Raw genomic sequence first — 12753 nt, 5'->3', positions numbered from 1 at the left:
GCTGTGTATCTTGTGTTCTGCTCACAGGCCAAAGTGAACTGAGACTTCTATTGATGGCATGCTGCAATCCCTGAAAGGCATATTGCAACAAAGTGCACTTGTGCATTCAGCCGTTGGTGAAGATGAAGGTAGTCAGTTCAACCTTTGATCCTGCCAAGCTTCCAGTCTCAGTCACTTTGGTCAATTGTGTACATGGCAAGATCCCACTGTTAGAAAAGCTGAACGAGCAGTTAATTGCTCCTTGAAAGCTTTTCACCACCAGCCCTATTATCTTCTTATGTGGGCCACTGCCACATTTTGCTTTATAACACTCCTGTTATAAGGGCAGCACCTTGGGACATGTTATTATTTGGACAGTGCTATCTAAATAATAGTTGTTGTTGTTGGTTTTAGTTGAGGGGGGGATGGTAGCCAGGACACCAAGATAGTCCCATAGGAACTTTTGCATCCATCCAAATGGAGAGACAATGGGCGGGATTTTCCACATCCACCTGACACCGGGATCTTCCGGTCCCACCGCAGGTCATGGACTTCTGGCTGAGGCACTGCCTCACTCGAGGCAGTTCCTGCCCGCGACGGGAATGTAAAATCCCAGCCAATATTTTTGTTTAACTGCACCTCAGTGGAAAACCTACACCGACAACAGTGCTGAACTCCCTCTTTACCGAGTAATAGAGCAGTAATATTTGATTGACTTACCCATTGTATTGTGCCTGGAAACTGTGTGTGATCACAGGAAAAATCCCAAAAATAGAGATATATATTACCCACCATTTCATGGTCAACAAACTCCAACGGGACCTTCTCAAACTGTCACAAAAGGACTTGGGAACTGAGAGCTCAGCAGAGTACAGGGCCAGATAACACTATCTTCCATTGCACTACCCCACACCCACATTCCTTACCATTAAATAACCATATTGCAGCTCCTTCATATTGTAAATAAAGTTAATGATAGTCTAGGTTTTTTAAAATTCATTCACAGGATGTGGGTGTCACTGGCTAGGCCAGCATTTATTGCCCATCCCTAATTGCCCTTGAGGAGGTGGCAGTGAGCTGCCTTCTTGAACCGCTGCAGTCCCTATGGTGTAGGTACACCCACAGTGCTGTTAGAGAAGGAGTTCCTTCAGCTATGTGGAGAAACTGGAGAAGTTATATTAGTTTTCCTTAAAGCAGAGAAAGTTAAGGGGAGATTTAACAGATGTGTCGGAAATTATGAAGGTTTTGCTAGATTAGATAGGGAAAAACTGTTCCCAGTTGCAGAAGAGTTGGTAACCTGAGGACACAGATATGAGATAACCAGCAAAAGAACCAGAAAGGGACATGAGGAAACATTTCTTTTTGAGGCAGTGAGTTGTTAACTGGAGTGTATGAGGCATTTTGATATTTCTTGTATTTCTGTTATGCTGTGCAGTATTTTTAATGTCCCTTGTATTTCTGTTTGTAAGCTAAATGTAACCCAGATGTGGTGTGGACCAGTGTGTGGAACTCACCGCGTGGTAGGAACATGGAGTGCGGAGGACAGTGGGACAAAGGAAGTATTCTAACCGAAGGTATCATCGCTGGGACTCAAATGGGACTTTTGAAAAATAAAGCCAGCTTAACTGAACAGGGACACACACACACACACACGCACACACACACACACGCACACACACGCACATATGTCAGGACATGTCATTAAGGTGGTGGCCCAGACTAATTGCACCCAGGCATTCTGTCTACAGCATCTTTCATAGACAATGGCCTTCTGCATATGTGTAAATGGTGTTCTTTCTGCCTTATCAAGGTGCAGATTGCTGAGATCAGGAAACGACCATCTCAGATTGTCTTGCATTGTCACGATGAATGACAGAATCACAGATTTGTTTCAGTGTAGAAGGAGGCCATTAGGTCCATCGCGTCTGTACCGGCTCTCTGAGCATTTTAACCTAGTGCCAATCTCCCGCCCTCTCCTGCACATTGTTCCCATCTAAATAATCATCCAATGCCCTCTTGAATGCCTCAATTGAACCTGCCTTCACCACACTTCCAGGCAGCGCATTCCAAACCCTAACTACTAACTGAGATTGATAAGGCACTGAAACCCAATCTGATGATCCGATTCAAGGTATTACCTTATATGTCAAGGGACCAAGGTCACAAGGGCAAGGAGTATGAAGCCACTGCCCACAAGGACATTGTTACTGCAGCCAGGAAGTATGACTTGGTCAGTCATCGGAAGTCGTCCATGACTGAGGGACACACTAAAGCTTGGGGCAGCCACCTCAAAGGCTCAGTGGGGAAAGGTCGCTGTCTAAGACCTTCCTGCCAAAATGCACCGAGGGGCTGGGTATGGTATAGACCCCTCGGGCTGTGTGACTCACATTGAGTGAATGCAGTAAATATTGCATGAGTCACAATTATATTGAAGCACCTCAGGTTGCAACATGATCTAGGTAGTAAATTTGAATATCATTGCACTTTCTGTGGTGGCCATTTTGAAATATTTTGTAATGTTCTTCTAGATATTTTATGAGTAATGTATATTTTGGCAAAAAAAACAGTTGACTGGAAGAACTTGTTCAGCGGGCCGACCATCCAGGAACAAGCTCCTGTACGCGGGTCTTACTAAGTCACTGTTTTTGTAAGTATATATTAGTGCCTAGTGGGTTAATAAAGGTTTTCCACATAAAGTGAAAATTGTATCCAGAGTTTGTGCTGTATGATTGATACCTTGTACATGGCCTTTGAGGGGAGTGAGACCCCCCCGTTTAAGAATCTTACAAATACACTGCCTGAAAGGGAGTTGGAAACAGATTCCGTAGTAACGTTCAAAAGCAAATTGGATAAATACTTAAAAAGAAAAAGAAATTGTTGTGCCTTGGAGAAGATCAGAAAAGGGGGATTATTTGAATAGCTCTTCCAAAGAGCCAGTAGGAATGCCTAAGGCCAAATGGCCTCCTACAGTGCTGTATGGCTCTATAATTCTAATTCTACAAATTGCTTTAGTTTAATTCACAGAGGCACAGGGTAGGGTGGTGAGGGGAACATGGGGAAGCTGCCTTGAGTTCACCCTCTCAGTGGGGAACCTCACTGACTGGTAATCCAGATCGGACGGTCGAATTTCTGGTCTTCGACATTGTCCAGTGAGGTTCCCCATCGCAAGTGCCTACTCTGAAACTTATCCCCTTTATGTCTCTGTAAATGAAGGATACAAGGTGAGTTTTAATTTGGCAGCCCCCAAGTCTTGTAACCTCTGGCTCTGTGCCTTAGCTATTTCTATATGCTTCCAGCGGTAGTCAAATTAGTAGCATTCCTACTTCTGAGTCAAAAGCTTGTGTGCCCACTCTAGAGACATGGGCCTGAATTTTTTAGGCGGCGGGCGGGCTCGGTGGGAGCTGGTGGTCAGGGAGCCAATCGCCGCCCGTGATCAGCTCTGCGCCGCCATTTTACGCTGGCGGGCCAATTAAGGCCCGCCCAGCGTAATACATATACCGTAGAGCTCACCCTTGCGGGCGGGGGGGAGGAGGGAGAGTCGGGGCCAGCGCTGGTTCGTGCATGTGCGCGAAAGAGCGTTTCAACCTCCCCGGGGCACAGAGCTGCCTCAGGGAGATTGAATCGATATTAAAATAATTAAATAAAGGATTTTAAAAGTTATTTAAACATGTCCCCTCATGTGACAGTGTTACACGAAATGGGACATGTTTTTATTTTTCGGGAAAATGTATTTGTAAATGTAAACCAAGATCCCCTGTCTACCATCTAAGGTGAACATAAAACATCTGACAATATTATTTTGAAGAAGGGGAGCTATTCCAGTGTCTTGGCCAATACTCATCAAGCCTCCTTTGACAGCAACTTCCAAATCTGTGACCACTATCACCTTGAAGGACAAGGGCAGCAGATGCATGGGAACACCATCACCTGCAAGCTACCTTCCAAGCCACTCACCATCCTCACTAGGAAATATATTGCTGTTCCCTCAGAGTCACTGTGTCAAAATCCTGGAACTCCCTCCCTAACAGCACTGTGGGAGTACCTACACCATATGGACTGCAGTTCAAGAAGGTAGCTCACCACCACCTTCTCAAGGGCACGTAGGGATGGCAAATAAATGCTGGCCCAGCCAGTGATGCTCAGATCCCATAAAGGAATAGAAAAGATTATCCTGACTACTTTATACTATTGTAAGATGAATGAGGTATGCAAGACACATGTGATGGACAGTTATACAGTCACTCCTTAATAAGACTTGCTTTGTTTTGCAAGTCCAAACAGTAAATCAGGAAACTGTGTGTCTTTGAATCTTGTTTGTGATCAGCAGCTGAATCTTAATGCGAAAGACATGTTTTGTATCTTTGTTATGGGTTGGGGTGTGTTTTCAACTCCTGTACTTCAGATCACTTCTGGGCAATCTCCCACTCCCAAAATATTTGAGGACCTATCCTTGATTTGGGCTCCAAGAAACATTTTGGTGAAGTGTCCGGGAACTGCAAACCTTGATCACTGCTATTAGAAGCTGGACTATTTTAGGCCACTGTTAGATTCCCCTTTAGTCTTCAAAGGTGGTAGAGTATCAGGGAACCTTGTTTAAAATACTAAGTGAGTCATCTATCGATAATGTTATAACTAAATAAGTACTGTAAAATATTCCAATTTCTCCCTTTGTGTAAATAAGATAATAAAAGGTTGTAATTTGAAGAACTAATGTAATTTTCCGTAACTACTCATGCAAAGAAAATGGACAATGTGTACTCCATGAATGGTGTTGAAATAGTTAAAGGTGAAGCAACTGGATTCAACACAAAATGTGTTCGGCCAATCAATCAATAAAGGCAATAGATGGTTGAACAACAGAGCCAAAACAGTAAAACATGTGATTAAACATTACAGTGCTCCAATCAAAACACATCCTGACTAGTATACCCAGTTCTGGTCTTCAATAAATGAGGGACACTCAAGCACTGGAAGCAACACAGAGAAGAGCCACGAGGCTGATCCCCATTGGGATTAAGATAGAGAAAATATAGGAAAAACATTGTGCTTTTCAGCCTGGAAAGGAGATGATGGAGAGGTGATGTTATGGGAATGTATGAAATATAGGACTGTAGAAAAATTTAATCCAAGTCTGAGTTTAAGGAGCAGCTGGCATCACTTTAGGGCATACTGGAGGTTGAGAATTTCGTGGGGCACAGGTTTCAGGAGGTGGTCACCCGACAGCTACAGAGGGTTCAGCACAATCATCCTACCTGGTTGTGATGCACCCTCAGTTGTTGAGGGAAGTAAGTAAGGGTGGAAATCACAGAGGTGCTGGCCACAATCTTCCAATTAGAGGTGCCAGAGATTTGAAGAATCACAAATGTTGCTTCCTTATTGAAAAAATGGGAGAGGGGTAAATTTGGCAACTACAGATCAATCAAACTAACATCGGTTGTAGGAAAACATAGAGACAAGAATCCAGGTCAAAATTAATTTATGCTTGGCAAAATAAAGAAAGCCAGCACAGATTTATTAAAGGCAAATCATGTTTGACTAAAGCAAAGGACCATTCTAATATAAGATCATCACTCTCCACAGAATCTGCCTGACCTGATGAATATTTCCAGCATTTATTTTTATTTCTTGCTTTGCTATCTTGATCGAGTTCTTTGATGAAGTAACGGCAAAGGATGAAGGTAATATAATGATGTGAAGTCCTCAGTGTAGCACATTTGAGTGTACTGGAAGCTACATGTATTAATACACAAGGCCCTGTTCTTTGCAGACTGGAAAAACATGTACATGCATTGTGCCTGTTTCAGCTAAACAAAATAAGTGACATCTATTCACTGGTTCATTCCCCGGGGCAATGTCTTGACCAACCAGAGTCAAGATGTCTGCTTTAAATTTCAAACAATGCTTGGCAGTTAACTGTCACTCACCACCAACTGGTGTAGTGTCATGGCAACACCTCTACCAATTAGAGTCCACTTTCCAATTAATCCTCACTCTCTTCTCATATGTATAAATATGTTGTTCCCCTGACATTGGCATTTTTTCGTAAATTGTCCTGATGAATGCAAGACAAAAAGCTTTGACAAAAAAATGTATTTTTTTTCAGCAATAATATAAGGACTTTCAAAAGGCATTTGATAAAGTACCACATAACAGACTTGATAGCAAAATTGAAACCAATGGGATTAATAGGAGGCTGGCAGCACAGATATGAAATTGATCATAGAGTAGTGGTGAAGGGCCATTTTTCAGATTGGAGGGAAATGCGCAGTGTTGATCTTCAGAGGTTGGTATATATTTCTGATATGTATTAACCACCTGGACTTGAGGATACATGGCATCATTTCAAAGTTTGCAGATGATATAAAAGTCAAATGTAGTAAGCCATGATGAGGATAGTAATGGCAATTGATAAGAGATAGACCGGTAAAATGGGCAAATTAAATTTAACACAACTTGGTCAAAGAAGTTTTAAGGGGCTCTTGAAATAAGAGAGAGAGATACAGAGGCAACACTATTTATGGAAGCAATTCGAGAGCCTAGACAGGTGAGGAGCAATTAAAATCAGGGATGGCCATGAAGCCAGAATTAGAGGAGCACAAAGGTCTCTGAGGGTTGTGGGATGGGAGGAGATTACAAAGATAGGGGTGGGCGAGGGCCATGAATGGATTTGAAAACGAGGATGAGAACTTTAAAATCAAGGTGTTTCTGCTCTGTCAGCCATAAAATCATAGGGCTGGAGGCAGAACGTAAAACTGAGGAGTATGCTCACAACAAGCCCCCACTCCTCCCAACCCACGCCATCTCTGTGGGCAGAATTTTTAGGGTTGGTGAACGAGGGGCAGGGCCTGCTCACCAAAACGTAAAATGACGCGCGATGACATTGGGCGGGTGTCCCCAGGTCACCCTGCGTAATTTAGATTTTCAGTTCGGAGGGCCCACAGCTGACTCTGCTGCATGCCGGCCGAACTGTCAAAGGGGTTGATCACAAAGATAAATAACTTCATTGGAGAGTAAATTTGGCACGTGTGTAAAACCAACATCCAACCCAAGCTTATCCCTACTGAATAAGTTAGAATGGAATCAGGTTCTCCATTCCTATTGGCTTGAAGTTTATAGATTGTTTATAATTTGCACTAAAACAAAAACTCCAACTGGTATGTTCGAAATGGATTCACACACAAACAGGTTGTTTCTTTTACATGGCCCAGATCTTTCAGTCTCCGGATCATCAGAGACAGATGTATGACCCAAGATCCACGTCGGACCCTATGGAATTCCTGGTGCACTGGCTCCATTGGAATTGCCTAGGAAGTTTGAACTTCCGATGGGCAATCCCCCTGCTCCCTGGGACCCTGAAAGTCAGAGACTATGGACAGCTCTGACTCACCCAGGAAATAATAGACAGAAAACTCCTAGTCTAACACCTGGGTATCTATAACAACTCACCCTCCCCCAATCCGCCGACTCCCCACTCATTCCCAACCACCCCCACTGACACAGTTCCCATCACCCTACCACCTCACACACCTGTGTCTGGCCCAGTGATGCCTCCCCCAGCCACCCCAACTCCCCCGACCCAATTTGATGCCCCCAACACCTGACACTCCCCCAACACCCTGGCAACCCCCCTGACCCACCTAGCTACTCACCCACCTGCCACCCTACCCACCTGTCACCCTAACACACCACCCACCCATCACCCTACCACCTCACACACCTGCCACCCTGCCCACCTGTCACCCAACCGGCCTGCCACCCTACCCATTCACCCATTCATCCATCACTCATTCATTCAGGTGAAGAGTAACAGAAAAGAAACATAATTTACATTTATATAGAAATTAAACAGGTCCTCACAATTTCCCAAAATGCTTTATAAACAGCAAATTGCTTTTGAAGTGGTCCCTGTGGTTCAGCGGAGGAACCAGTGGCAGACGATTCTTAATTGCATAAATAGGAAATGAACCATTGACCAGAAGACTTGATTTTGCTGGTGCAGGGCGAGGTGGAAATATTATGCAGAACACCAGGAACCGTGGGCGGCATTTTATGTGCCCACATCAGGCATGTGTTTGGAGAGGGGGGGGAGGGCATGTAAAATAGGACGGGTGCCCACCCCATCACCCTCTCACTCACCCCCGAGTTCACCCCCATAACAGAGGAGGGTGGAAGGGAACCAAAATTGGCAGCCCACCTGCCATATTTAAATAGATAACCGAGGGTCCATTTGGCTTGTTACCAAGCCAATTGACCCTGATAATACGTTGTCCACACCAAAATCCGTTACATGGGGCAGACAGGCGGGACTGGGTTTTTAAATCATCTCTTCAAAGGGTGGGATGGAGGGAGAGTTTGCTGAACATGGGGAGGCAGCCTCTCTAAAATTGAACCCCCCCTTTCTTCCGACCCGCCCGCAGTCTCAAACTCATCACACTGCCACCCCACGCGCCCCTCCCTCCCTGACATGGACTTCACTGGCTCCAGGATCCATGGGCCTTCTTCATCCCCATCTTGCAGTCCTGGCAGTGCCCACTAATGCGCTCTTGGCGCTGCTGAGACTGACAGAGCTGCCTGCCAATCAGATTGGCCGGCGGTTCTCAAGGGCGGGACTTCCTCCCCAGTCAGGGGCAAAGTGCCCTCTGAGTCCTTGTTTAGCCTGTCTGCAGCGCATTATGGCTGAGGATGGGGCAGTGTGGAGCGGGTCAGCTCCACGCTGACTTTGCTTCTGGCGGGGTTGGGGGCAGGCAAACATCCACTCTCCTACTTCATAATATTCAGCCCTGTATAGTTGAAGTGCTTATGTCCACACGAACAGACAGACAGTGTCTCCATTTAACCTTCCATCCAATATATGGCAATTGTGATAATGCAGCACTCCCTTGGTGTTACACTGAACTGGGGATCAAATCCATAACCTTCTGACTCAGAGGGGCCTGTGCTACCAGTGGCAATTTGACCCTATAGGTATTTGAAGGCAGCTGGATTTAACCTTGCTTTCATGAAATATGCAATTTTAAATATTTTTATTTTGTTCAAAACCTTATTTTAGATCTTAGAAATTTCAATTACTAACAAATAACATCTGAGTGATTGGTTCATCTCTATTTTCCTTTAACTATTGGCAGGTTCTCTTGGCTGACAGTCCAGGATTGGCTGTTTTTCCTAAGTATTTAGTAGATTCTCATTAGGCTGCTGAAAAAAGAAACATATCAAAGCTTTTCATCTTCCACTCATCAGGACACTTTGCAAGAATACTAATATAAAGATTTATCAGGGCCAAGCTCTCTGGTTTAAATTTCAAACAATGCTTGGCAGTTAACTGTCAGTCACCATGACTGATGCATTCTCCATGGAAATGCCTCTACCAATCAGGGTCCACTTGTCAACCAACTCTCTTCACATATTGTTGTTTTCCCCTTATATTGGTATTCTTGCAAAATGTCCTGATGAGTCCAAAATTAAAAGCTTTGACATGTCTCTTTTTTCAGCAGGATTTGTTATCTCTTAGCTGTTTATCATGCTTTTGGTTTGCGCATTGGTCTGTAAAAGTCATCCAGCGATGCACTTCATTTTATTTATGAAAAAGAAATGGACGAGTTATAGTGCTGAAACAGATCTGAAGGTGTGAGTGTATTGCTGAGAGCCTCCTTTTGAAGCTCTCACGTTATCTTCCCTTGAAGTTGCGAAGATCTGTTGAACACAATCTCTTGCACGATAAGACTGTGCATTCTGAGCTCGGGTTAGTCATTGTTCCAGCTCCTCCAATCACAAGTCTCCTCCCTTCTGCTTTTTGCTGCTCCTCTGGATGCAGGATCCGTGATTGGAGGAGCAGCAGGGGGCGGGAGAGAGGGAATCTGTGATTGGAGGAGCTGGAGCAGTTATTCCGGCCGTTCCCGTTGACCGTGCAGGAATGTTTCAGCTGCACATCTTCCGGGAGGCCAAGCAGAAGAAAGAGAAAATGAGAGAACAGGAGGAAGTGTCCGTCGGTAACGAGGCCAGAGCAGAGGCGGAGCTGTCACTCAGCCTCACACCAGATCCGATCTGGCTGTTGTCCAGTCCGTAACACGAGCCACTGCCAGGGAACTGGAACTTCGCTTCTAGTGATACTGAGTTATCTTGAGTGGGGTGAGTGAGTGAGGTCAGTGTGTCTGGGGAGGGAGGATGGAGCTTAGGTAACAGCAAGTGAATGGGACCAACCCCTCTCTTCCTCCCGTCATTCCCTCCCTCCTACAACTCTCCAACAGTGAAACAATGTGAGCTGCAGTATGGAGACGGTCTGTATTTCTACACAGAACAGGTAGTCAAGGTATATAAATCAAAACCTGAAAGGTTTTCTTGCAATCTGGGTTGCAAGTATTGAATCTTTCCCCCAAATATGAGTTTACTGTCACAGTGTACATATGGTGCAATGTACAGAACATGTTAATGAACATCACCAAAACCAGTGTTATCATCTGTACAGAGTTATAAATAACGAATAGGATATTTTCCCATCAAATTAACAATATTGCGTGGTGCTATTAAAATAAAATTTGTACTCTCTGATTTGTTTAATAGTCACAGTTGGATCACTTATAAGGGGTACACAAACTAACACTGCATTATATCATTGCTGCTCTTAATATTAATGACCCATGCTGCATATATATCAGGTGATATATGTAACCAGATGCCAACAATGTGCGTTACCATTTTACTAGGACAGCTCTTTGATCGTTAGGTGAATTGAATCTGGAAAGGGGAAAAACATAACATGCATGATTGAGGGGGCGGGTGAAAAGGTTTTGTGGGAGATGGTGGGGATGGACTAAGCAGTCCGGAAACAGCCAGATGGAGGAGAGGGGCTGCCCCCATCAGAAGTGCCCTAAGGGGGGGCTTCCAGATGGTGGCAGCTGCTGCTCATCTTCCGACACTAGGTCCGTTTTGTCCTCCCTTCCTTTCTGTGAGGTCCCAGGAACTGACTTAGTGCACAGGCTCCCAGTCCCCCTGACTATGGTCTCCTGATCTCAGAGCCACAGTAATGGTGTGCAAGTCAGAGCGTTTACTCACATTTGCATCTGCAATACGGTGGGTTTGCCCCTCCACTACATGCACCATTCTGTCCATGGCTGAAGCTTGGCACTCTGAAGAGTGGGTGATCGCAGTGCACTTGGCCTGGATGGACACCTCCACAGTCTGTGCCAGAACACACAACCCTCCTGGCATATCCGCCAAATCTCCACAGACCTTGCGCTGGACATCCAGCATCTGCTGCCTCACGGACATCTCCAGAGTCTCATCATCCAACTCAGCATCAGTCTCTGGATCACCTCGGACACTCCTCTGACTGCCTGAGGCCTGCTTCACCACAATCTCCGGCAGTTGCACATGCGGGTGCGATGTGGCCTTACAAAATTGCACCTGCCCTTGTCCTGCGCATTAATCCCTGCAGGTGTGCCAGTATCTGCGCTGATGCTTGGGCCAGAGTGAGAGTGTGATGGTGCTTCCTCCGAGGGCCCTTCCTCATCCTCGGATGGGAATGATGGTCCCACAATATTTGGGTAAGTGGAAGAGGCTTCGCCTGCGCTAGAGAAACTGAAGAAACATTATGTGAAGATGTATATATTTTTTAATAATTTGGGACTATGATGGTATTCTATAAAGAAGGGTGTGTGTGCGTGCATAATTAAATTGGGGGAAGGTTAGTGAAGACAGTTTGTCTGTGGGAGAAGAGAGATGAAAGGTAAAATGTTAAATGCATGCATTTGTAATGAGGGGCTACGGTGAAGTTGAATGTACAAGTAAATAGGTTGGGTTTGAAATTTGTATTATAAGATAAGTAGGAACTGGACTTTTCAGCTGTTAAATTTCAAAGGGTAATTTAGAAGTGACAAGGGACTTTTAAAATTTACAAAGGTTTCATAGGTAAACAAGGGAAGGTTATTAAATTTTATTTAACCCAAATATGGAGGCAATAGGAAGACATGAAAGATTTTTATATTTTGGAAAAATTGAGTTCAAAGAGGTGCTTAGAACAATGGAGTCTAAGATCAAAGGGGAAACAGGTATTTAAGGAAAGGTGTTTAGTTGAGCTGTGTTGGCTGTGTGGTGGAGATGTCCTGAGACCAGCTCTGTGCTGAGAAATGTTGTGAATTTGAAGTAGCCACCCAGTTTCGAGCCAGAAAAGTCTTTATTTTCAGAAAGCAGCCTGTTATGACGTGGCAGATGACATCTGCCAGGTGGACCAAATCCACAAGGCAAATTTGGTCACGCTATCACGATGGTTTTGCAATTTGTATTTATGCACTGTGTGTATTTATGATGTGTGTATTTATGATGTGTGCACTGACTCAAAAGTAGAGTCCATCAAGACCTTTAGAGATTTTAAAAATTAAACTAAAATATTTATTAGCAAAATAAAAGATTTCAAGCACATACATAAGACTGCAATTACTTAATACTATAACAACTCTAAAATTCCTAATTAATCTGACTCCCAGTTACACACCCGCTTTAAGGCAACAGTCCAAAATAGGTTTTAGATTTAAAAACAAAACCAGCAAGTTAACACAGTACCCACTTGACAATGGAATTCCAAATGGCTTTCTCCAACTTCAGTTAATGGACATAACAGACTCTTACACAAATGGCTGGCGGCTTCTTGAAGGCTGTTTCACACACTGCTGTTAGATCTTACATGGCCCCCTCCTCTCGTAGCCTTTCATTCACCTTTATATATGTTTATCTCTCTTTAATATGTAAGTTCTATTGCTCCAAAAGTCTTTGGAATGCTAC

The 12753-nt window shown here is 44.3% G+C and overlaps 1 protein-coding gene across 3 annotated transcripts in view; it reads right to left on the bottom strand.

The window, feature by feature from the left end:
• The window catches only part of LOC121285184 (carboxypeptidase O-like), a 31072-nt gene extending 30218 nt beyond the window's left edge, over positions 1–854 (bottom strand). For 2 of the 3 annotated variants that reach the window (XM_041201445.1, XM_041201444.1), the window contains exon 1: positions 700–854. In XM_041201445.1, the coding sequence (XP_041057379.1) occupies positions 700–779 (80 nt within the window). In that variant the 5' untranslated portion in view covers positions 780–854. The remainder of the gene's footprint in view (positions 1–699) is intronic. The other variant, XM_041201446.1, reaches the window with a different exon arrangement.
• Between the last annotated feature and the right edge of the window lie 11899 nt (positions 855–12753).

This window comes from Carcharodon carcharias, chromosome 12 (genome assembly GCF_017639515.1).
Source record: "Carcharodon carcharias isolate sCarCar2 chromosome 12, sCarCar2.pri, whole genome shotgun sequence".
Taxonomy (NCBI): domain Eukaryota; kingdom Metazoa; phylum Chordata; class Chondrichthyes; order Lamniformes; family Lamnidae; genus Carcharodon; species Carcharodon carcharias.
The sequence above is the reverse complement of the archived record's forward strand: the minus strand, read 5'-3'. Positions and strand labels throughout refer to the sequence as shown.